The sequence below is a fragment of the Sinohyriopsis cumingii genome, unplaced genomic scaffold (genome assembly GCF_028554795.1).
Source record: "Sinohyriopsis cumingii isolate HCF-2022 unplaced genomic scaffold, ASM2855479v2 utg000646l, whole genome shotgun sequence".
NCBI lineage: Eukaryota > Metazoa > Mollusca > Bivalvia > Unionida > Unionidae > Sinohyriopsis > Sinohyriopsis cumingii.
The window spans coordinates 182,190-208,292 of NW_028315921.1; the positions used below are offsets into that span (position 1 = coordinate 182,190).

General features: G+C 37.2%; 1 protein-coding gene across 1 annotated transcript; it reads left to right on the forward strand.

Moving 5' to 3' along the window:
- Nucleotides 1–13,789: 13,789 nt before the first annotated feature.
- On the forward strand, nt 13,790–25,650 carry LOC149773344 (P-selectin-like). The gene is made up of 8 exons (XM_089946390.1): nt 13,790–13,946; nt 16,850–17,050; nt 17,600–17,776; nt 19,071–19,256; nt 20,089–20,274; nt 22,263–22,448; nt 23,123–23,255; nt 23,757–25,650. Exons 1-8 carry the CDS (start codon nt 13,871–13,873, stop codon nt 24,016–24,018), a joined length of 1,407 nt encoding a protein of 468 aa, XP_089802516.1. The 5' UTR covers nt 13,790–13,870; the 3' UTR covers nt 24,019–25,650.
- The last annotated feature ends 453 nt before the right edge of the window (nt 25,651–26,103 follow it).

Here is a 26,103-nt window from a genome sequence, read left to right on the forward strand (position 1 = left end):
TGGAGAATTTGTACACAAAACACAAATTGTTATCTTTTCTGCCAAATCTTTTTTTGTGTATTGTGTCATTGTTGTTCCCTTCGTCAACCTGAGTTTGCAACAACATGACTAGCAATTGTTGACCTTTTTACAGAGCAGTTATATCGGTTACCTTCATCCCAATCCTTCCCTGAAATACTCTAATGGTCACACGGGATCCGTGCGTAAAATACAAGTCATCCTGCTAACAGTCACAACCCTAACAATAACCACAGCAATCATCTTTAAGACACTCCTCTCACTTCGAGGGAACTCTGGAATAATGAATAACCAATTTTACTTAAATCTTACTCAGTGACAGTTCCATGAAGGTGTTTCCCCACATTAATATGTGTTGTCTCAGGGCGAAATTACATCACATTGGGAAGTGGCTTTGTTGGAAATGATTCACTGAAAATCAAAATAGTTTTAAGGTTGAAGTTCGAAATGACCATGTGCAACAACACTTGAACACAAATGAAAAAGTTTTCCCCGATACTCCAAGGTACATCTATTTGTTGAAAATTTCTGCAGGCTATTATTTTAACGGTCAACATTAGGAGGACACGATTGATGTTAGATTCAATGCGGTGCTTAGCAACGCCTTGGACAAAACCAAAAGAAGTATCACCCTCGAGTACCATAAAGTGGCTCGTCGTCTACTAATGTTCGGATTGCAAAACGTTGTCCTTTACCTTTTGTCTAGAAGTGTTTGACATTTTAGGTAGAGATCTCAAGATGGTCATGGGTCCAGTCGTATCACCTATCGCCAACAACGTGTGTGAAGTTTGTTTAGATTCCCTGTAGAACTGAACCAAGGACTCAATTTGAATTTTGTACACTCTGATGTAGTCGAGCACAAAGTGGTAGGACAAACGTCTGTGCAGTTTCTGCGAGTCGTTTCTTTCAAAGTGGAATCTGCCGGGGCTAGTGACGAGGTAGATGGAAACACCTATTACGTTCGCCGCGAATTTGTACATACTCATTATTTACGCGTTAGTGAGTCTTATTTTGACAGTGTCAACATCGCTCTAACAGGAGATCTGGGACAAAAAATTTCATTCACAAAAGGGATTGTCACAGTGAAACTTCATTTCCGAAAAACATTCTTTAACAACATGTATGTAAGGCATGTATCCTGTGTACAAATGAGTCACTCGACAGCGAGGACATGGTTTAGGAGCTACACTGAAATCGACGTTTCGTTCGATGGCCCCTCTTTTGAAACCCACGGTGATACGAGAAGTGCACACCTTGACAGATGACGCTTTGACGCACGGCAAAAACATCTTTAAAATGTCATCATTTACCTACAAAATCCAAAAAAGCCTTCTTTACATCAGGCGAAAATGTGTAGCTTTAAACGGGCAAAGAGTTTTTCGGCCGACGAGAAACTCCTGTAAATGCCCTGGATTTCAGAGGACTTCACACACCCTGAGCTAGAAAGATCAAAAAAAGAAAAATAAGAACAGCTCAAGAATTACACGTATTTGATTATTAAACAGAAAAATGATGCATCGAGAGTCTCTTGAATGTTCCAAGTCGGAACTATATCTCTTTGCCGTGCCGCCCACCATGATGACGATACAAAACTCCCAAGACCATCAAGCCCAGCTGCACAAGGTGGCAAAGTCTAACACGATAAGAGAACAAAAATACCTAGCGAAACTAGTTAGGACCCCAAAACGTAAGAATATATGAAGTGGTCCAAAGCCCAAGGACCATCAAGCCCAGCTGCACAAAGCAGCACACTAAATAGCCTATGAAAGCTTTAGATAAACATAAGTAAAACGATGAACTCAAGCAAAATCACCCCATCCAAATCAGACAAATTGGATACAGTTATAATTACCTATCAGATTATCAAAAAGCGGTCACTGGTACCACACTATCCTTAATTAAAACAGCACAGAATATTTCTTCAATATATCTAAAAAAGTCCGTCAAGACGACAATTCATGAACCTTTTGGGATGGGGGTCAACAAAAACATCCTGGATACACCAAAGTGCCTTCCTGTTGCGCAGGCTCCTATGTGACCAAAAATTCTTCCTTCCCACTTTCAGACATACAATTAATTAATGTGCCTAGCACATATTAATTACATAAAGGGAGATGCACTCTCATCATGAACAAAGAACTAAAACCTAGGTGTCCCGATGTGACGTCATAGTGTCGATCAATCGTTGCTGGCGTCACATACTGTTTGGTCGACACCTGGCGCAGTAAATGCAAACTGACTTACCACCTTTAACTCGAGTGTATAATGGGGCTATCACCACGTGAGTGCAGCCTTGAATCCAGGTCGCTAGGGTCTCAGAAGCCAGTCATATTGACCCAAAGCCTGACGAACCAATTAAATAGTACCTTCTATGCACAGTAATGACTGGGAAATGTGCCACCATGCCGCTTCCCATGACCAATTAAATAGTCCGTTTCGGATATTAAACAGACGTGCTTGCGCGTATTTGAGATTACGTCTATAATTTAAATATGATGCAGTCTGGCCATGGTTTTATTCACTCACTGGACACAGAGCAGAGCAGTCACATTTTGGGTCTTGTCACTCGTAAGACGTGTACAGATCGAAAAACATAAATTTTTGCTGGAACAGTTTTATCATAGCATATGAACCACAAAATCAAATCAACAACATTTGAAGTAGCATCCCGCCTAGCAGACTGACCTACAGACGTGGATTAGCAGCCTGCCAAGCAGATTGACCTGCAGACGAGGCCCAGCCACCCGTCAACCAGCCCGCCCAGCCGCAATCTAACATAGGTTAACATAACTTCGAATCAAATTGTGTTTATGGAATGAAACAAAAATATATAGTTCATTCATTTGGCATTAATCCTCCGGGTATATATTTGTGCTGTTTGGAAGACATCCATATTCTCTCTTTTACTCTCAATTGTGTCCATTAAGAACAATTACCCCACCCCCATTCAAATTACTGAGTCCCTCAACACCTATAAATTTATAAGTTCTGTACATGCCCATAGTCACCCCAGAAGAGACATCAGCAGCAGATGCAATATCCCATTCAGCCAGAGGTTCGCTATCTTCTCACCATCGGGGGAAAAAAATCCACTCATTAAGGAAAAAACTCAATATTGACATCGTCCAAGTGGATCCCAACAAACACCCGGATCGTATACCAGGGCAATCATAAAACCAAATATAAACTTTCTAGCAACAACCTTTGACTCCAAACAAGGCCAACTGCTAGAGATCAGATTGAAAATCCTAATAATAATTGACACCTCTTATAAGGAATTTGTCAAAATCTACACAGATGGATCAAAATCGAAAGATCCAGACAGAACTGTAGCAGCCCTAACTATGACGGAATTAAATAAGGAACTAGAAAAAAGACTCCTAGATAACTGTTCAATATACACAGCAGAATTCTAGCCATATTTGAAGCGCTAAAATTGGGCAAACAACCAAATAATCAACAAAGCGCTAATAGTTTTTAAATACTACAAACCGGAAATCGAAAGGGGTGAGAAAACCTGCTAAAGGAAACACAAATTCTTCTTTGAAACATGATAAAACAAGATCAAATTTTGGAATTCACGTGGATACCATTCCATATAAACATTCCCGGCAATCACAAAGTAGACTTGGTGGCAAAAACCAAACTTAATGACCCAAACACTGTCCATACTGAGTACAACATTCCAGAGATACACAGCATGTTATACACAAAATTAATTCAAAATGACATAATGAGTGGGATTCATGCCCGCAAAGGTTGTACGCTGTACCCGATAGAAAAAGAGTCGTAAAATGAAAGCCCCCAATAAGAACCAATACGCACAACCAACCTGCCATAAATAGGATCAAAACTGGCAAATCTCTGCTAGCAGGTAGTAGGGGAAAATATATACAGATAAATAAAGATAGAGGAACCAACTGTCCTTATTGCCCCACCACTGAGGCTCTCAGGCACGTATTCAATATTTGCCCAAGATACAAAATACCAAGGGAAAACCTAATTAGTTCTCTTAAGAATATTGGCCCGCCTTACTCCCATACATAATTATCATGCCATAACAACTCTTACCACAACCTAACTAACGAATACATATTAATTGTCCTCAAAGAGATAGACTAAATAGGAAAATCTAATTATATCTCAGTAAACTATTAAAAGTATGACAATTCAATGAGCAATGATATACGTAATAAGTGATAAGTAACTAAGCAATGCAGTATAACTATTGATCACATTCCTATACATTGATCCTATATATTTTGCAATTTATCTACCCTTATCGACCCCACCACCGCTCTGTTGTTTTCAAGAGTAATTTTGAAATTTGAACAAAAACATCAGCCAAAACGAATCATATAACTAATGCGGCTACCAAACAAACGGCTACAAAATAACTAGACGCCTTTATGAATTTTGCCTGAGTGGGGAAGTGGGTGTGGAGGTGGCATACGGTAATTCACTAAAGTAGGGGTGGTCCAGCCTGTGCGCAGGCCGATGCTACACCTGCACCCAACTATCACCCACTACAACACTGCATGCGGCGTTGGAAGTGTGATTCGTTAAGCAATACAACACGACTGCAGGTACACAAAAGTGGTCGGCAGCCAAATCATCCCAATTTCACCCACATACAACTAGTAACAATTCCTTTCTTCTTTCTGCTACAACTCACGATATGGTGGATCAATAAAATATAAGTATTCAAAACTGCCAGTTAAAATAGTTATTATAAGGTGACTTAAATCTGAGCCATCATGACCAGCCGCTCAACGCGGCAACGATTTGAACATCTAAGTTATTAGACATAGCGTAAGACCTCAAATTAGGTTTATAAGGTGGCTATAAACCTAAAGCCACCAGGCCCAGCCGCACAATGTGTTATCAAAATTAGTCATTTAAGATAAAGGACCAAACCTTAAACTAATAAGGTGGCTAAACCCAGTCATCAGATCCCAAGCACAATGCCGAAAACTTTACATAGTAAGTAAGGTTCCTTAAAAATTAACCTTTGCAATTAGGACAAGCTGTGTGGTTACATGAGCCAGTAAGGAAGATTGGAGTTTGTAAGAAACTTACCTCGTCTTGGAAGGGCCCCATTGTTGTTGTGAAGAAAATTGATGATGTGACTTATCGCGTGAAGAAGTCGATAAAAGAGCCGTCGAAGGTTTACCACATTGATCGTTTGGCACCCTACTATGAAAGGAACACCCCATTGTGGGCAAGGTAGTACCAAACGTTGGAACATGGTCGACCATGAGGATATTACAGCACTCTATTTACCGTTAGATGTACATGCATAATGTAATGTAGTTCAGTTTTATTTCTGATGGTTGAAACGATGCAGAGGCATCAAAAATGGTCTGGAAAAATCTGTTCAGGACTGGCACCAATTTTTATTTTTTATTTGAGTGGTGTACGCTAGCACACAATTTCAGCTGGAAGGTGGAGCGCTCTACCGTGAGGTTTATGTACGGGTTGGGACTGGACTGTTCACTCAGTTGCCTCTCCAATGATGGTATACTTATTCCTGTCGGACGGACAGAATAAGTAAAATGGTTCCATTATCAGACGTGATCATGGAGGCGGTGCGTCCATGATAGACATGATGTTTTCCATTTGCGATGAAACAACCATATGGATTAGAAGTTGTTGTTTTTTTTGTCGGGTGAAGAGTGCTCACGGTAATAGAGTAGTAAACAAAGATGGGAATAATTTTCAAGCTTCCAAATTATCCAGGGCCTTCGAACCACACATTAGTAAAGGATAAAGAAAGCCCACACCAACTTGCACGGGAGATGACGAATAATTTGTTAACTTACTGATTTGGCACAGGTGATGATTATACATGGCTGATGTTAATGAAATCTTTTTTTTCTGTTAAATATTCGACCTTTGGTTACTGAATTTCTGCCTCCACATCAAGACTAATGTGCTGGATCTGTCCAGAAATATTTAGTAACAACCAGGACTTGAAGAACAATCTAATGGCCAGTCCTCACAGCTGCATGAGAGTCAATTGCCCATGGTGTACCCGTGACGAGTCAACGTATAGGAAAATGACCGAACTGAAGAACCACATTGAAAGACGACATGCTTCAATTCTGAAGACACTACAGCCTGAATTGTTTAGCGAGAGCAATGGTTTTTGGCTGTCCCTACAGCCAGAAAATTATAAAAGAATCGTGAGTCCCAACGCATGGGAGTCGACTATGGCAATTCGTACAAGAGAAACAGTGTTGAGCTGGCTGGAATGTACTAAGAAAGCAACGAAGGGACAGAAGGAGTGGGAGTCTGGTTGGGACGCCATGATAGGGCAAACGTCAAAAACAGACCAGTACTCAAGTACGACCAAAAGACACGATACGCCAATGTCAGAATCCAGGTTTGTTCCTGACTATGATAAAGAGATCGAGGAGCCGCAGTTGAAGAGACCCCGATGTGAGCCATACTCGCCCACCCGACCGGAAATCCAGGCGGAACTGGAAGTGCAGTTCTTTCACATGACGGGAGATGGAGTTACAATACATGTCGTATCCACGAATGGCATGTTGTGGTACAGGTGTGACATAAAAAGAGAGGAAACCAGTGCAAGGTTGTTGGATACTCTCCTCCTGAGAGTGAATGCTAGAGAGCACACCTCTTCAATGATCCATCCTCCCGTGATGGCAAATGTAGAAAACCCTGAAAGAGAATTAAAACTCAAGTTGGCCAAAATAATAGGAATTAATAAAGATTCCATCATACATATCAGCCAAGCTTCAGCTACATTCACCCCACCTCGTGCAGTTAAGGAACCTTCCGTCAGTTTACCAACCACGCCAAAAGTGAATCTAAATCCACCAACGACAAGATCTACAATGATGTAAACGCCCACTATAGCGAAAGAAGCTCCTGAAGCCCTATACCTGTGTATGAAGAACTCTTCTCCACCACCGATTTAGGGAACAGCTAGTGATACAAAAAAGAAGTGCTCAATCATCAGGAAAAGAATTTTGATGTTCTTGAAAAAGGAATTCATGCCTCTTTTGGCCCCTGCTCGCCGGGACTGGAAGAAAGAGCTGCAGTTCACGTTTACAGAGGGGTCTACTGTGATTCACTGGCCACCGGAGGGATGGACCAAAATGATGCCTGACCAGAAGCTATTGACATGGGAATTTGCAGCTATGACATTAGAGACAGGGGAGGGATCAAGGATGAATCCAGCCTTGGAGAAGAGTTACCTCCTAGACAAATACAACATGCTGGCCCTTCCAGGAACAGCTGAACCAGCATATGGAATGAGATGGTCTCAAGAAAAGCCAGATATTATAACTATGAATGGCTGCGACAATTGGCCAGACATAGTTGCAAATCGACGGCGGATGAAGAATTTGTAGCGATGGTTAAGGGGTCAATGTCCAGAAGAGACAAATCCACTGATAACATCCTCAGGGAGATAAAACAGTTCCCCTGCTTATTAGTTTAAACTGTATTGTCTATTAAAATTGATAGTCTAACTGAAATTGTGTTCTCCTTTTCATTCAGGAGAATCAATTTTATTTAAGTGGGTGGTGGTGTAATAGACCTGGGGCTCTAAAGCTGTAATAGGACGGATGTGAAAGGTGGTTTTTCTATGTCATAAATTTAACATGCTGTTCATGTCAATGAATATATAAACTGCTGAAAGAATGAATTTAAACATTGTAATGTATCATAAGTGTATAGATCGCGACTTACCTTGATATCTGTATTAAACCGTTCATGTTTATGTCAAGTGTGATATGTTTATCACCCTTAAATTCCCATGTCAACTCATCATTTTAATAGAACTAAGCTCGATGACTCCAACAGCTGACATCACGAAAATACGTCTGCAGGAAAGATGGCCGACACTAGATTATATAACTGGTTCCACACCGTAAATTTGTCAAGTTCACATTTTTTATTAAATGTCACTTGTGGATTGTAAATGCTGGCCTTCTTTTATACTAGAACAAGTATGTTTTGAATAGTTAATGGTGTATTCTTCGTTTTTATGCTGCTCAATATATTTTCAATGTTATCAGTGTTCATCGGTAGTTGTGTACTCTTCACCCAGGCTTAACTGTCTTGGTTACGATTTCAAGTACTTTGACGTTTGACGGACACGACAAAATACGTAATGTTTATATATTTGCTAATGACAGAGTGTAAATGGACAAGTGATGAGAGTTAATTTATATATTAACCCTCAGTTTGTGTCGCTGGTTGTAGAGTATCTGTTCGGCACCACCAGACCTGCTCGGCGTCCCGGACAAGCAATGATTGGTCATGTTTACATCACATGACTACTTTCCAAAGAGCATAAATAGGAGTGAAATTCGAAATTCGGCAGATAGCTGTCAACATCAGTGCTTCTATCAACATCTCTCCGCCATATAAAAGGACACTTCATTGAGGTAGTTATAATTACAACTTTATTGGATGGCATTATAAAACTCATAGATACTTGTAAAAATAAGACAAGTCTTCAAATTTTGATTTCTGTATTCTGAAAAATAGACTGGAATTATATATAGCACAACAATAGGAATCAATTCAATTCAAACAGATTCAATTCACTGTAATTGATTCAAGCTTAAAATAAAGGTAATATGGTGCCACATAAATAAACAGCTATCTCCAGCCACACTAAGAATTTAGGGTTAACCTTCAAAATGCTTACTCACTGGGTCGTCCATTTCTTGTTGAATAACTACGTTAAGGTTATGAAGGCCTGCATATTATAATATCTGTGTATTGCATATGTGACGCGTGACCAAACACATACATTCATGTTTTAGTCATATTTCTTGTATTAAGCATCTTATCACAATTTCATAGTCAAAAATAAAAAGGTCCTGACTTTGAGCATTCTTGCAATTTATTATTAAGTTTACACAAGTTAGCCCATACCCCCCAGTCTGTTACAATATATACATATATATGGGCACACGGACACATGAACATAGAGGAGTAGTCATAATATCACTGCACTTCGCTGAGGTGTGGGGGATACAATTGATATGATGTGTCTTTAAAACTCTAGCGGAACAATTTCTAAAATAAATCATGGATGAAATAATTCCATCATATTTTTCAAATATTTTCAAGGCAAATTACAAGCAATCTAAGTAATTGTTAGTATACTAATTTGATTTATTTAATAAGATTTGTTAATAATTATTTCAGAGACCAGACAAGATTGAGCTATTTTTTTCTGGAGTAGGTTATAATCTCTTTTTTGAATATTAAACATAATTCTTTGACATACTAACATGTATTTCTCTTTTAGATTACTCTAATGTCCAACTCTGCTCAACGAAATCATCGATCAAGTCCTTGTGACTGTAAAGCTAATAAACTGTATTTATAATGCCAGTTTCGGAATCGTGTTAGAATGGAATGTCATTCCTGTATATTGGATTTCAGGAAGCTACGTGAATTGTGATCTGTAATTTTGGTCAAATTGTTTAATGTCATAAAAATGGTAACACAATATTAGAAAGAGTGCTACAAAATCGTTATGTGTGCTTTGAACTTAATAATTACACGTTTTCTGATAAATAATTGTTATTTTCGCGGGATACAGTGTTATTCCACAACACTGTAGCTATGTGTTCAATTATTCCACCAATATCATTACAATACAGACTTTATACAGATCGTCAATGCAGTTTTTCGACATAACATGCAGGGTGTGGAGAATTTAGATAGAACACAATAAAGAGCTGATGGTGAAGAACAACCATATATTCGTATATCTATCTAAAGTCCTGCGATGGAGACAACCCCTAAATAAACTGTAGCTTTATAGGTGTACTGTCGGGATAATTATATTTCAGCTCACTAAATTAAGCTGTTGAAGAGTACTGTAATGTTATATGTGTCAACGACTAACTTAAATCATACCTAATCTGAGCATGTGTAGATCTTGAACGTGGTGTTATTCATTTAAGCTGGAGACAGATCATAGCACACTGTCTTCTATTTTGGTAATAAATGCATCACGGGAAGATGGCACTATAACTCAAACCAAGAACACGGATGAATCGACACTCCCAGATTCCGTGTTTATTATTAGAATCTTTTGACTTGTCTTTTCCGTGAAATGTTAATCGAAATTGCTGTGTGAGAAAATATTGCCAGTATTATAAACTACCAGGGTAAGAGCAAGATAATACAAAGAATACCTTTAAGCAGAGTAATTCCTATTAATGGTTCATATATCAATGTAAATTTTACTTTTACTGTCTCCGATGAACTGTCTTCGGTACGATTCAATTCGCAAAGGTAAAAAGGCCATTAATATTATATTCGAGAATACAAGAGACTTCTCGCCTTTAAACTGACTCCATGTCTCATCTTAGTATACATCTGCCAATAATTTATTGTAGAAAGAACCAGAAATTTGCAATAATATCCTACAAGTAAGAAATACCATACTAGACTTCATCTCGTGATATTAATGTGCATGTCAGCTGACACAAATACAGCTCATGATTGAAACTGAATTTCGTATTAAGTATTGAACTGGTTTAAAGCAGACTATATAAGATTTCAATTGCACATCCTGTTGTCAGCATTAGAAATCCCTTTGCGCCTCATCGTGGTTCGGATTTTCTGACGCCGAGTACACGACGTGATCTAGCAATCGAGATCAATTTAATGTGATTGTTTTGAGGTGAACTCAAAATTCCGCATCCTATGGCGAGTCTCCCCACCTCCGTCAGCATTTAGATCTGCTCGAAATCATCGTTCACTTCAGCAGTCTCAAAAATCTACGATACAGTTTTCTTGGAGAAATAAACCGATAGGACCAATACCTTATTTAGGCCATGATCCACCAAATTCTTCAAGACTTCATCGACTGTGAAATGATTATTCTCGTCCGCGTACGCCACAATGTAACTTGATTTCGTAAAACATATTCAGCATGACCATGCCATTCCTATAATGAAGGACGAATGCCTATCTGTTTCAGTCATAGGTGTACATGTCGCTTTGCAAACCCCACTTCCGTGTCCGTTCTTAGGAAGTTTGTTTGCCGTTCTTGAAAGTCATCACCAGAAAGAAAGCTGTAAACAATCAATGTCATTACCCGAATTGTCGGCCTGACTAGATGCAGAAATTGAAAATCTAACTACAAACAAGGCTGTGAAATTCATCGTTGCCAAAGGTTCCAAGCCAATAACATAGAAGCATCCAGTTCACATTTGTTTCTGAAAGGTAATCAAACTGTTTTTATACACTCACTCATGGAATGGCATACCCATCGAGTATTAAATCGCACGCATTGTTTCTTATCCGTCTAATGTTTGATCAACGCGGTCATCTAGAAAAGCACGAAATCTTCTTATTGCCACAGTCGTCTTCTGAAATATACTGGATGTATGATCATGCTGTACAATGAAATTTCAGATATGCTTTAGCATGAATGAGGTCTGCAACCTATCTTACCTTTCTTGTGGCTTTTTCCAAGTGCGAAATTCTATATCGCCTTCCTCCTTTAAGAAACAACACTAAATCGACCGCTCCGGTGGCATATTGGTTAGAGCCTCTACCTCGGGTGCTGGACGTTTTTGGTTCAAACCCCTCCCGAATCATACCAAAGGTATAAAATGGGTACTAACAGCTGTCTCGCTAGACGCTCAGCTTTAAGAGGTTAGTGTTAGGACTGGTCAGTCTGGTGTCAGGATAATGTGACTTGGTGGGACGTCATGATACATGTCTGCGGTATGATACTCCGGTGCTATCATCACTATAAACTGCAACACTGAAGATATCATAGTAATATGACTGAAGAACTGCTACATTAAAAATCGAGATGACACACACACACACACACACACACCCCGCAAGTAAATACTTCGTACCTAACCTAGACACAATGTATTGTCTCCAGCAGTCTAGTTTAGTGAGTGTATCATATCCTAGGAAATGTTGAACTAGGATGTCCTTTTAGAAGAGAAAAACTAGAAAAATGTGAAACCTTTTATTCGTTTTGGCAGCAAACAAAATAGATTCTCAAACTGCAGTCAGTACAAGGCGATATGGCACCGATCTGTATCACTCCTTGATATTGGGATCCGTGTCCAAATCGGTAGCACGTGGCATTTTCAAAGTTAATTTAGGAAAACAAATAATTCACATGTTTTATATACGCGATGGCATATAATAGATTACGAGACATGTCACTCCACGTAAATTTCCATCTGTACAAACTAAAATTCTACGATCATGTGTTTCTCTTTAACCACAGCATATTTTCATTGCAGCTGTTGTTGTAACTGTCTTGTGTTGGATTTCTCTCCTTCTTGGTAGAAGTATCTGTTCCTGTATCTAGGTATCACTACCACTACAACTACTACTACTACTACTAATAATAATAATAACAATATTAATAATAATAATCAACCAGTCACAACTGCATCCAAAGCTAAAATATCTATTTTTGAATATGTTCCTGAAATATGAAATGATATATTAAATAAACGTGACAACATTTCTGCATCTGTAAGAGATTTAATGCAATGTGTGGTCAGATATAGTATTTTCTTTATGACTTCCCCCATATCATTATCCGTCTTATTAGTGATGCTATCTGCGCGTTTTTCACCAGATAGTAAGCATCGCGACATCTCGGGATTATATGCTGGTAATGCAAATTTCAAGCTTCCGTATAATGTGTCATTAGTGTTGAGTGAGCTTCAACGTTCTGAATTTCGAACTTCCTTGTTTGCAAAGTATTATATACCGGAATATGCCGGTTATATATCGTCAATAAATCGGACATGTTTGGTGCATAATCAATAGAGAGAGAATGCGCTTTTCAGTGAGGAGAAAAGAAATTCATATATTTTAAAGAATGGCTTGATTCATTTTCTGTTTGTGTGGATATCTATTGTAAGTATTTGCAATTATTTAGTGCAATTGTCCGGTAAACTTAATTTTTAACTTGAATAAATTAAAGATCAGTATATACCGTATTCGTCCCAATTATAATTTCAAGTCTAAAGCTTTGTCCCCGATCAGTCGGAGTTTTATATACGAATGATGGTTTATTATTGTACTCGTTCTAAATATATCATCGCAAGATAACAGCCAACTTCGTGACCTGCCGCCACATTATGCAGATCGGGTTTTCTGTATTCATTCTACTTGTGATTGCGAGATAACTGTGTTGTCGCCATTAGACATATCATGTGTAATTTACTTGTTCACGTATCACTGCAAGAAAACAACATGTACTGTAATCTCCCAGTTTGGTGTGTGCTATACACTGTATACAATAGGAACAAGTAGGAGTGTACTGTTGAGAAGCAGCAACGGAACAAGCGTACTACAACTACCACCACCATCACCATTACTCCTACTACTAAATCTAATAAAAATAATAGCAATAATAAGAGTTACTAGTTTATAATGTAAGATATGCCTGTACAATTCAACAATTAATTAGTTTTTTAACTCATAGATTAATTAAAATAAAGGAAAAAGAAGCAATAAATATGAAAATACCGCCATTAACGTAAATACAGGTTACTTTTTCTAAATGTTTTGCTGTATATTTGTGTTGATTTTGCAGTTCTGTGAAATGTTTGCTTACTTACATAATTCTACGCATTACAAAAACAAGTATAATTCGTTGATACCTGTTGGCAGAAAGCATGGACAATTATCAAACCTCGACGTGCAGGAAATCACTACTTTGTTGTGTACAACCTTGATTGCGAACTGTTGGTGTATTTAAATAGACCAGCTGGCTTTTTGCGCATTTATTGTACCAACCATAATCGGTTGATCATTGAGGACAGCAAGTGCTGACGAGTGTCTATAATTTACGGAAAAAATGTTCATATTTTCAAAGACTCGTTTGATATATTTTGTGCTTCTGTGGATTGTATCGATCCGTAGCGTTACAACTTGTAAGTATTTGCAATTTATTGTAAACAGTTGTAAACGTGGGGTGTTAAGCTGGTTTAGTCGATAGCAGTTAAAAATTATGCAACAGGACCTGAATGATTGCAAAATTATCGGTGCAGATGATACGTACAGTATTCAACCGTGTTTAATTAATAATGCGTGAAACCCTTGTTTATCGGTGCAGACGATACGTACAGTATTCAACCGTGTTTAATCCATAATGCGTGAAACCCTTGTTTATCGGTGCAGACGATACGTACAGTATTCAACCGTGTTTAATCCATAATGCGTGAAACCCTTGTTTATCGGTGCAGATGATACGTACAGTATTCAACCGTGTTTAATCAATAATGCGTGAAACCCTTGTTTATCGGTGCAAACGATACGTACAGTATTCAACCGTGTTTAATCCATAATGCGTGAAACCCTTGTTTATCGGTGCAGACGATACGTACAGTATTCAACCGTGTTTAATCCATAATGCGTGAAACCCTTGTTTATCGGTGCAGACGATACGTACAGTATTCAACCGTGTTTAATCCATAATGCGTGAAACCCTTGTTTATCGGTGCAGACGATACGTACAGTATTCAACCGTGTTTAATCCATAATGCGTGAAACATTTGTTTATCGGTGCAGACGATACGTACAGTATTCAACCGTGCATATCTCATAATGCGTGAAACACATAAGGGTAAATTCTACTTGTTCCACTTAGATTGAAAACATGAAGTTTATACACTGACCTGCTGATGCATTATGCCTGAAATGAGCATAACACTGAGCATTATGTCATAGTAGATTCGTTCTTGACGTTGTTTTCAGTTTTGCTTGCGTTCTACCCGGGAAAGAAGATAATGATCAAATAGTGTGTGAGTTAAAAGCTCTCCACACCAGTGTGATGTCTGCTGTGATTGGAATCCGATACAATTAATACAAACTCACCATTATTTTCAACCCGTGTTTAAACACTGTAAAGTACAAAGAACACGACTTTTAATGCAAAATTATTTTCAACCGTGTTTAAACATAATACTGTATCAAGCACGAATTTTTAATGCACGATTATTCGCAACCCTGTTTAAGCACCCTAGAATGTTAAGAACGCGACTTTTAATATACATTTTAATACGTTCAAAAACACTATATCATTCTCAATCTAGAACGCTTTGAAACTATTTTCTTGGTGCAAAATATAACAATGAAAGAGAACGAATATTCCATGCACAGTTTATAATAAATAATTTGGCCCAAAAGGGTTTATATTGAAGGTCTTGCGAAAGAGTTCATTGTTCTATGGAATACATACACGAACGGATCTGAACGCGTATGTAAATCATTCTGACATTTGCCATAGGTACTACATATCCCAAAGAATGCAATACATCATATTTATTATATCCAATGCATTAAAATACGATGAGGCAGTTGATTTGAAAAACTTCGTATTTGTTATCGTCAGTACTGTCGTTTTAATAGATGACACCTTCTGTTGATATCACAACAGGTATTCAGAGAGATTAGAAATGATAAAGGTAATAATAAACCGATTTATTGCTTAAAGCTTGGACTGGTAGTGAACCCTAAAAGAAGTCCTTCTTGGGATCTGTCTAGTATTTGGTACTGGCATAAAATGTAATATTATTATCAAATGGAACTTTTACGTTTGGACACAGCCTGGGACTGCATACTACTTAGCAAATCAGACATGGTTAGGACCAACATAAACAATGTTATCAAAGCTATAATTTGAGGTCATAGTATGTGTAAGATGTAACATTGTCGTCCACTTTCTAGCCACGTAATAGCACAGCTTCGTCTTTGATTTTTCATCGCAGAGAAATGCAGTAGTGCTTTGTTAAATGTTTCTTCAGTTTTTCGTCATATCATTACAATTTGATACAGCTCCTTTCAGTTGAATTTGCTCATGATTGAATATTATGGTGGCAAAGACAAAACTTGACTTACATTGCTTGCTGACGCGCTTTGCGTATGACAGATAATGTGCCTGTAACCACCTATCGAACATGTAGGGAAATATAATAAGGTTTTTAGGCCTGCATTATTATTATTGGAATTCCTCTTACCTTCACTCACACTCTCCATGTCTCTCATTATATATGTACACATCAAAACATTTTTATTTTTGCCTAATATATTTTACCTCTGCACTGTTGATGGTGTAAACCACACACACACACACACACACACACACACACACACACACACAGATATATATATATATATATATATATATATATATATATATATATATATATATATATACTTCCTTTTTTGTGATGATGTCTCAACAAAATCTTTTTAAGAGATTAAGAAATAGAATCTAAGACAGTCTCCAAGGAAACTGACATGCGCGGAATAGATTGTATTAATCTGAATTTTGTGTTAGCTGTTCCCACATTCAAAGGGTTCAGCAAAGAAAACTACAATCCAAGCAAATGTATTTAAAACTCCATTTCCGTAGTACAAACAGTTTCAAAACATCGAAATAAAAGAACAAACAAGTTTGAATGGAACAATAAAACTTTGTTTACCATCCACATTATTTTTATTTAACTGAAAATTCACTCATATCAACGTTAATTCTTAACGCGTCTTTTTTCAGTGACAATTATTTTGGGTCCAATTTCTATTATTTATTTTCTTGCAGTACATATGCAGGTATTTTTTTTTATTCCTAGGTCATATAAAGCAAGGTGCTACCACAATATGTGTATGGAATGGATCGGGAAGGTCTGTGAGTGCGGAGACTGATATAGGTTTATAATTATGGTACTGAATGCATGCTCTCATCGGAAACACATTTAATTTATCATCTTTATTTGATAAGCGGTAACATCAGCAAGAGTGTATTTAAAAAAAGAAATTCATAACATACTTTCAGTATGCGACAAACAAATCCCCCACGGTGACGTGACTTGGTGGTGTAAAACAGTTGGCCAACCGTGCCCTTATTCCTGTCACGAAGGTTACAAGGAACATGACCAAGTTTCCTGGCTTAATTGTTCCACATCTGGGCAGTGGGTTCCCTGGCGTCCGTTCCATTTTTATGGTGAAAGTTTTTCCGTCGAACATCTCTGCACACGTACGTGTTATTTAATATTGCAATTTATGAGAATGAGAAAAAATCTACTTGAAGAGAGCTGAAAAAGAACTTATTAATCTCTGTATACGTACTAATAATCATCACGATGGTCATAATTATTTGATTCCTATTGTCACCTACATTACTCGTTTGTCATAGAGTCAAATAGCCATGGCATCATCTTGCAACTATGCTCCGATCTTTTTTAGTATATGATTTAAACCTGATAACTACAACACAGCAAAGTTCGTAACTCCTTGAATGCTACAAAAGGTGACTATGATGACTGTAAATCTTATGCTTCGAAATAACTTTGAAATGTGCGAACATTTCGTATTTTCTTCTGTTGTTTTTAGATTATTCCTTTCTTCAATATTTTGTTTCTGTTTTATTAATATCAACTTACAGATGATCATGCCTATGTATGTTCTTCTAAACGTACTTCCATCCTATCGACCTGCCTTCTTCCTGCCGCCCTTTGTTCGTATGCATGCACGTAAACGAATATGTCGGTCATTCAGATCATAGTTAGAACTTTCTGTATCACAGCAAATCCATGTCCTACCGCGATACCAAAAGGAACCTTATCTGCAGGATGTAAAGCGGTTGTGGGGTCTATTTGCAATTTTTCATGCGAAGTGGGCTACGTACGGAATACATCAGCGTCTGAATTAACCTGTCAACCTTCCACGGAGTGGAGCCCAGACCTGAGAAGTTTATGCTTACGTAAGTCCATATTTTCAAGACTGTTATTGTTACAGACTAATTTTTTTGTGGTCTGTTGGGACGCGTGGTCTCTTATACGGCGCGTTCTTCTTATGCGATGCAGTTGATTGATTATCCATTGATCAATGACTAACGTAGGTTTGTAACTTCTTCGGCCCCAAAAAGATAATCGTCACGAGGGCAAAGTTAACATGATCGTTTATATGTGTGTGTGTGTGTGTGTGTGTGTGTGTGTGTGTGTTTCCATTGTGATAGGATATGGATGGAACACAGGCCCAACTGAAGTTGTGTTTCATTTAATATCCAATGCAATTTGTAAATAAAAAAGACAAATTTAACATGTTTGAATGAATGTTTCATTAAACTTCTTTATATAGGAATGTAAACAATAATTTTGATATTTCTGTGTATACATGCATTTGGACACAACACCTAACTGAAGTAATTGTTAGTTATAATGCACTATTAATAAGATAAAGATAGAGTTTAGGAAAACAAGGTTTGTATCGAGTTCATATTTCGTACTGGACTGACACACAGAGCTTACACTCATACTGTTTCAAGATTTATATAGCAGTGATAAACTTGGACTGTAGCACATAACTTCTTTACAAACCTGTACAAAACAGAGACACGATTGCCGCTAACGATGCTAAAGTAATAGTATCGACAGAGTCTTTACAAAAGCTCAGTCAATCTTACGCACCAACTTAATAAGCAAAAGAGCCATAAGAAACACTATGTAGACATTACTTATTGTTGTTGCATGTCTTATAGATTCTGATGTTGTTGTTGGTTTTGCTGCTTCTAATATGCCACTAAAATGGAATGCAAATAGTTATTATCGTTGTTTCTAGTAAAGTCTCCAAGAAACGGTTGATTTGAAACATCTGATTGTGAGAATCTATTTAAAAAAATTTAATTAAAGTTAAAACAAAATACTTGAATTATTGATGCTCAGCTTCAGCAAAACATATCATTTAGAACCAAGGTTGCCAATGCCACGAGTCTTGAAATTTATTTATAGAACTTGCTTAAATGTACCATTGTAGATGTATTTCTCTCCTAACGTTTTGTAAAGATTATATGAATGGAAGAATAAATATTCATTTCCCTATAAAAATATTAGTAAGAATAACAAATTTGTTATGCAGTACCTTATATGGAATTTGTAATACGTAGCTCGTAAGTCTTACCCACAGATTGTCTGAGGACATAGGACCTCCCGTTCTGGTACTTGGGAATCTGACGGGGTCCTTGTACCAAACTGACACCTATTTGTTCAAATTTTCAGGACCGGATGGACAACAATGTCCGTATGCCGTTCCCAGAGGTTATTTAAACCTCAGATGTATAAGAGAACCTGGACATACATGCAACTTCGCGTGCAATGAAGGTTATCAACCCTCGCTATCACCGTCAATAATAGCTTGTGGAACCAACTTGGAATGGAACTATGATCTAGGAAGTTTATGTAAAGGTAAAATGAAAACTAATATCGGTATCAGTGAGGAATTTGGTGAAAATTTTGTACATATTATTAAAACTATGGTTCTATATATATATAGAATATATATATATATATAAAGAATAAAAATCATATGGCGAATAACAGTCATTTTAAGCCCACTGGATCCAGCAAGGGATCACATTTGTCAGGGTAAGATAAATATAATAACCTGACTACGAACAGTGCAAAACTAGTATCTAGCTACCTTTAGCGCTTTCGACTCTTAATGAGTCTTTTCAAAGGCAAATGCAAAACAGATAAGACAATAACAAAAAAAAAAAAAAACAACAAAAAAACAACAGACAAACCGTTGTCTTTGTAACACTTTTCATGATAGTCATGTACAGTTTTACAAAGACAACGGTTTGTCTGTTTTTTTGTTTGTCTTGTCAACGTTTTGTATATGCCTTTCTAAAAGACTCATTAAGAGTCAGAATCGCTTAGGCTTAGGCTAGCTAGCTACTGATCTTTGTTGTTTAAGCATAAACATACTCGCACACCTTCCATATACACTTTTCAACGCATCAATCTGGTATTAACAAAATTGCTCAAATTACATGTAATACAGTTGGGCGGTAGAAAATAATTACATAAAAAAACAAGTGTGTAATGATATTACATGTGTTATTAATGTTATTGTGATAACGCTACTGTCAAAATTGTGTACGCGACAATATCGTGGCTAACAGTGAAAACATGGCATATAAACAATGAAAGAAAGAGACAATAATATTAAACATCATGATCAAAAACTAGAAATCAACAAATGTATGTAGTCTTCGGTGTTTTCTGTATTTTTCAGAAATTATTTGTCCCAATTTTATCGAGGGTGGCTATATCGCAAACCGCTGCACAAGGGAATACAAAGCCAAGTGTTATGAATACGAGTGTAACCCTGGATACGCCAAACCAGATCATGCTATTTATCTAACATGTGATGAATCGGGTAAATGGGTCAGCCCTGACCGGATGTCTCAGGCATGCGCCAGTAAGTAGACAGCAGAAAACCTGTGACTGATGTATCACGCATACACAAGTTAGTTCGTAATCATAAACAGAATACACCACGTGGTCTACGTGAGACATAGCGTGTGCTATGAACCCGTAAGATTCTGACGTGGGATAAAATTACACCATGGCTCTATCATTCAATCAAACTAAAGCGTCATTAAATGTCAGCTGAAAGTTTCTTCATGGAATCAGATACAAGTAATTAAAAATGTCCTAGTAGTGGACGAATACGTATGTTCGCAAACAGTCCTGGCTTCTGAGAAAGTTATACTTAAAAACATCTTGTGATCATGGATTTCTATATTGATGCGCTCACTGAGCTTTATGTATACGATCGTGAGTTATTAGTAAATTGGAATATATGCCATATGCAATATAAGTCCAACGATAACAAAATACACTGCATTCAGTCAGTTCCTACATGAAAACAGTAGTGAATTAGGTTTTAAGGTTAATACAACTATAAATTATTCAACTATCTTTTAATATAGATATTTTCCTGCGGCAGAAAGTATATATTCCGAACTCACGAATGATGTGTGGACTTAGTATCATAAATGGAAACTATTCATTTAAGAATTAAATTATTTCAGTCGCATGAAATATATATGTTCAACATGATAAATCGAAACTCTGGGACGGAAAAATTGGAATTATTTTATTTCTACAAATTTGATAGAGCCCCGAATTTAAGTCCTGAGATTAAATAAATTTAGCATAAATTGGCCCTTTGCATAGAAGTGCATACTGTACAGTTAGAAGTTTAATTTATGGGCAGCTATTGTGATAGTTATGTATCACGACAAAATCTGCTCATTTTCAAAATCTTTTTAACTCTCCAACCAAAAAGATGCGACCCATTGTCAGGATGCAGAGAAGTGCAAATATTTACATTATTACGGAAAGCAATGAAATGTAGTCTTTCAAACTTAAATTGAAAATGTTTATGTTTTCAAAATTTTGTCTGACCCATGTTCTTGAAAGAAGTGTGTGTGTGTGTGTGTGTGTGTGTGTGTGCGTGTGTATTTGTGTGTACGCGCGAGCGCGCGTGTGTGTTTGTTTGATTTGCATTTTTAACTTATTAAAAAAAGAAAAACTTTAGTCGTAACGCTACAATATCTGCACTGTGGCAGTTTATAGTGGTGTCTAGCACCCAGTCTCATTGTCCTGACACCAGACCGACCATTCCTAACAATAACCTCTTAATGCTGAACGCCAGGCGAGGCAGTTGTTAGCACCATTTTATAAGACTTTGGTATGACTCAGCCGGGGATCGAACCCGCGACCTGCCGCATCCCTGGCGGGTGTTCTAACCACTAGGCCACCGGAGCGGTCTCTTGAAAGAAGAAGAAACACAGGAAGTTCTTTTGCAAGTCTGCTGCACCATAGCAGCCAGTGATAGATTCTGCTTGTTACCTTTATTGAAATTCAGTAATAGGAAATTGTTCAATTCCGTAACCGCTCCGGTGGCCTAGTGGTTAGAGCGTCCGCCTCGGATGCGGGAGGTCGTGGGTTCGATCCCCGGCCGAGTCATACCAAAGACTTACAAAAACGGTACTAACAGCTGCCTCGCTTGGCGCTCAGCATTAACAGGTTAGTGTTAGGACTGGTCGGCCCGGTGTCAGGATAATGTGACTGGGTGGGACATCATGCTACATGTCTGCGGCATTATGCCCCAGTGCTAGACATCACTATAAACTGCCACATTGCAGACATCGTAGCGATATGACTGAAAAATTGTTAAAGCTACGTTAAAAATGCAAATCACATCACAACACATCACATCAATTCCGTAATTAACTGATTTGTGATACCGAATAATCATGTTCGCATTCAGTGAATATTACTTAACGAATTATTATGCGCACGGTGGTGAGATAACCCGTTCCTCTGCTTAAGTTTTGAAGCATACCTCTGAGGTGATCCTACTGAGATACAACCCATCATAATACTTTCTTCTTTCAGGAGATCAGTTTTGCCCTGAGAAAATTTATGGAGGTTACATCAACCGGAATTGTAATCGAATACCGCAAGAAAGTTGTACCTATGACTGTTATCAAGGATATTTACATAACCAATCTATCACGTGGCTGACCTGCCAGGAGAACAGATTGTGGGATGCAGATACAGATGCACTTTGCATAGACTCAGGTAACGTAATCATAAATGCTTTGCTAGTTATCTCCCATGCATAAATTATATACACTGTATATTTGAGGGAGTTTGAAGGTGCCTTCTAAACGTGTGCTTAGTGTTTACCCTAATAATTCGAGATGAATGTTTAGGTTCCATAATTTTAGCAGGGTAAAATTTTGTGGACTCGTTTCAAACGTCGTAAAACTGACTATACATTATTGTCTTGACTTTCCAAAAAGGGAGCCCATGAAAATAACGGTCAGTGTCTAGCTTACAGTATAACACTTTTGGTCTTATTCAGACATTATTGAAAGCCTTGACTCAGTATGTTGATCTTAACATAGAATGATAGTTATAGGAAACAAGTGATTAAATTACAATTATTAAACTAATTGAACGCAATATAAATGCTTTTTTATTCAGAACTGTATAAGATGCATTAGATTTTTGTGAGATACCAAAAAAGCACAGAAAATAGTTATATGTGCGAACAGATTTTCTATCAGATATTTATTTTCCGAGGCGCAAAATATTAAGTTAGTATGTGTACCCTATAGCTCTTCCCTTGTAACGGTGGAACTTTAAACTGTAAAACATCACTTTTAGCATTTTGTAACGTCAACGCCAGGGTCTTATTGATTTATTTATTTATATATTTTTTTATTTTTTTATTTATACATAATTTCCAGCTGAAGCGATATATTCTTTAAAGGCAACAACAAGTACTGTTCCGAGAAGTGAATTAAGCATTTTTGGGATCGCTGTTGGATGCATCATGGGGACCATACTTGTCACGGTCGCCGTAGGTTTAATTATCCAGGGGTAAGAATATAGTTCTAATCATATTGTTATCATCATCATCATCATCATCATCATCATCATCATCATCATCATTGTCGTCGTCGTCATCGTCATCATCATCATCATCATCATCATTTGTATCATTGTCCATATTATTCGCTTTATTATCATCATAATGTAACTATCACCAGCATCGTCTTTTTATCGTTGGTTGTCATGAATGAAGATAATACTTCAAAAAATTATATTATATGAATAATATTAATCATCCTTTGCTACATCGTTTTTGCATCATAGCTCTTCTTCTTCTTCTTATTATTATTATTAATTTGTATTATTATTATTATTATTATTATTATTGTTATTATTATCGCAGAAAGAAATATGCAGAACATAAAGAGAACATCGCATTTATCAGTAGACAGATAGAAGATAATCCGATACTAGAAATAGAAAATGAGACAAATAGAGCGATATTTTATCCAGGTGATTTAGTTAAGTTTTCTTTATTTGTGGGTCTAGTATACGAACATCACGAAAAAGACGATTGTTTGGACATGGAAGCAGTAGATGCACTGGACCAACAGTATATCCAAACAATACCGGTGTGACAGCACCCAATGGACCTTATGTGCATTCTTTCGATTCAAGGATTGACATTGTCTCCAACAAATATTCTGGACCTCCCCCTTCGTACAGTCAGACTCAAGCCACATCCAAAGAATACCCACCTACATATGAACAAGTAGTTGCCAATCCTTCTGGATTCAACTTACATATTTAAATTACTGTGTTCTGGGGACAACAACACTAACGCTACAAGAAGAGTGTTACTTGAAAGGGCGTGTGTAATAAAACATTTTGCCATGACATCAATGCAACTCTGTTACCATGTACAATGACAAGACAATACAATGTAGCTAACGAAAACCTAATGAAGTTCTAAATGTAGATGGACAATACATTGAAAATAGCTACTAATGAACTACGTTATAAATTTAATATATGTAAATTATTGCTTGAATATATTGCTAACATTTAGCATCGATTCTCCATATTATTTTCATGCCTGTGTGTGTTGCTGTATAGAAACATTAAGAGACATATTCAACGTAAACATGTTTTCATTACTTGACTTTATACTGATAACCCAAACAAAAATAATTTGTCAAGCATATGTTTGTTCTGTCGGTCTTTAAATGTAGTAACCTGGATTAAATTAATTTTGGCATTAGTAGGTTAAATGTTCAAGTTGTAACTTCTAGTGTATACATGTGTTTAATTGCCGACTCGAACAAAAATGTAATTTTAGTTATGTGAAGTTCTTAACCTAAAGTGTGGAGGCAGTGCATCCATTATATTGATTTAGATATGAAGTGTGTAACAATAGGCGAACCGTCTGTTGTTTGTTTTAATATTTATTTGCTTAAACGCTATTTAAATTGTTGTCGTATGCGTGCCTATCTACTTCCTTCAGGCTTGTTAAGTGTTCATTACACTTCTAAATCACGTATGCCGCTCCACAATTTCAGCTAAAGTTGTCATCTTATCATGTAGAAGTATGACAATCTTTTGCCAGAAGTTATATTTATGAAACATCTTAGTTGTGAAGAAGCATCTAGAAAGTTACCAATAACAAATCACAGTAAAACAAACAAAATATTTTTTCTTATTTTTATAACCACTGATTTTGCATTAAAAATGTAAGCGCGATTGTTAAAGAAGTTTCTGAAATGAAGACATCCTTTGACTTCTAAAACGTTTACCTTCAACAATTTAGGCTAATTTCTCCTTATGGTTGTAAGCTGTGAACTGAGTAGTCCCTAACTTATCGGAGCAGTATGCAGATCAGAGCCTATTGTAATGTGAATAGTATGTAGATCAGAGCCTATTGTACTGTGAATATTATGTAGATCAGAGCATATTGTACCGTGAACAGTATTAACAGATCACGGCCAATTGTACTGTAAACAGTATGCAGATCACAGCCTATTGTACTCGTCCCACTTGTGATTGCAATATAAAATAGTGTCGCTGATCAGTTTGGTGAGAGCTATACACTGTAAAAGTAATATGGATAAGTTTGGTGAGAGCTATATAATATAAATGTAATACCGATCAGTTTGGTGAGAGCTATACACTGTAAATGTAATACAGATCAGTTTGGTGAGAGCTATACACTGTAAATGTAATACAGATCAATTTGGTGAGAGCTGTACACTGTAAATGTAATAAGGATAAGTACGATGTTGCAACACTCGTTGCTCCGATGAATAATATTACTAGATAGGGCTTTGTTTATTTCGTCACTGGAATTAACCATTATTAATTTAAGAAATGTATTTTCAGCCCAGCACTTAAATTCATTCTATATATCCGATGCCATTAAATAAATGATGTGAGTGATGTGATGTGATTTTGAGTTTTAACGTATCTTTAACAATTGTTTCAGTCATATTGCTACGATGTCTGCAATGTGGCATTTTATAGTGATGTGTAGCACTGGGGCATCTTGCCGCAGACATGTAGCATGATGTACCACCCAATCACATTATCCTGACACCAGGCCGACCAGTCCTAAAACTAACCTCTTAATGCTGAACGCTAACCGAGGCAGCTTTTAGTACCATTTTTGTAAGTCTCTGGTATGACTCGGCCCGGGATCGAACCCACGACCTCCCGCATCCAAGGCGGACATTCTAACCACTAGGCCAGCGTATACTATATCATACTATACTATAATATAATATAATGTGCTATGCCGAAGATATGCTGTGCTGTGCAACGCTACGCTATGACATGCTATGCCATGCCATGCCATGTCATGCTATGCCGCGCGACACGATACGATACTATTTTATCATGATTA

Excerpts from the sequence above, each read along its gene's own strand:
- LOC149773344 (XM_089946390.1), top strand. The coding sequence starts at position 13,871 with ATGTTCATATTTTCAAAGACTCGTTTGATATATTTTGTGCTTCTGTGG. Across the intron at positions 17,051-17,599 it reads CGTCGAACATCTCTGCACAC|CAAATCCATGTCCTACCGCG; the intron begins GTACGTGTTATT and ends TCTGTATCACAG. Across the intron at positions 17,777-19,070 it reads CCTGAGAAGTTTATGCTTAC|GACCGGATGGACAACAATGT; the intron begins GTAAGTCCATAT and ends TCAAATTTTCAG.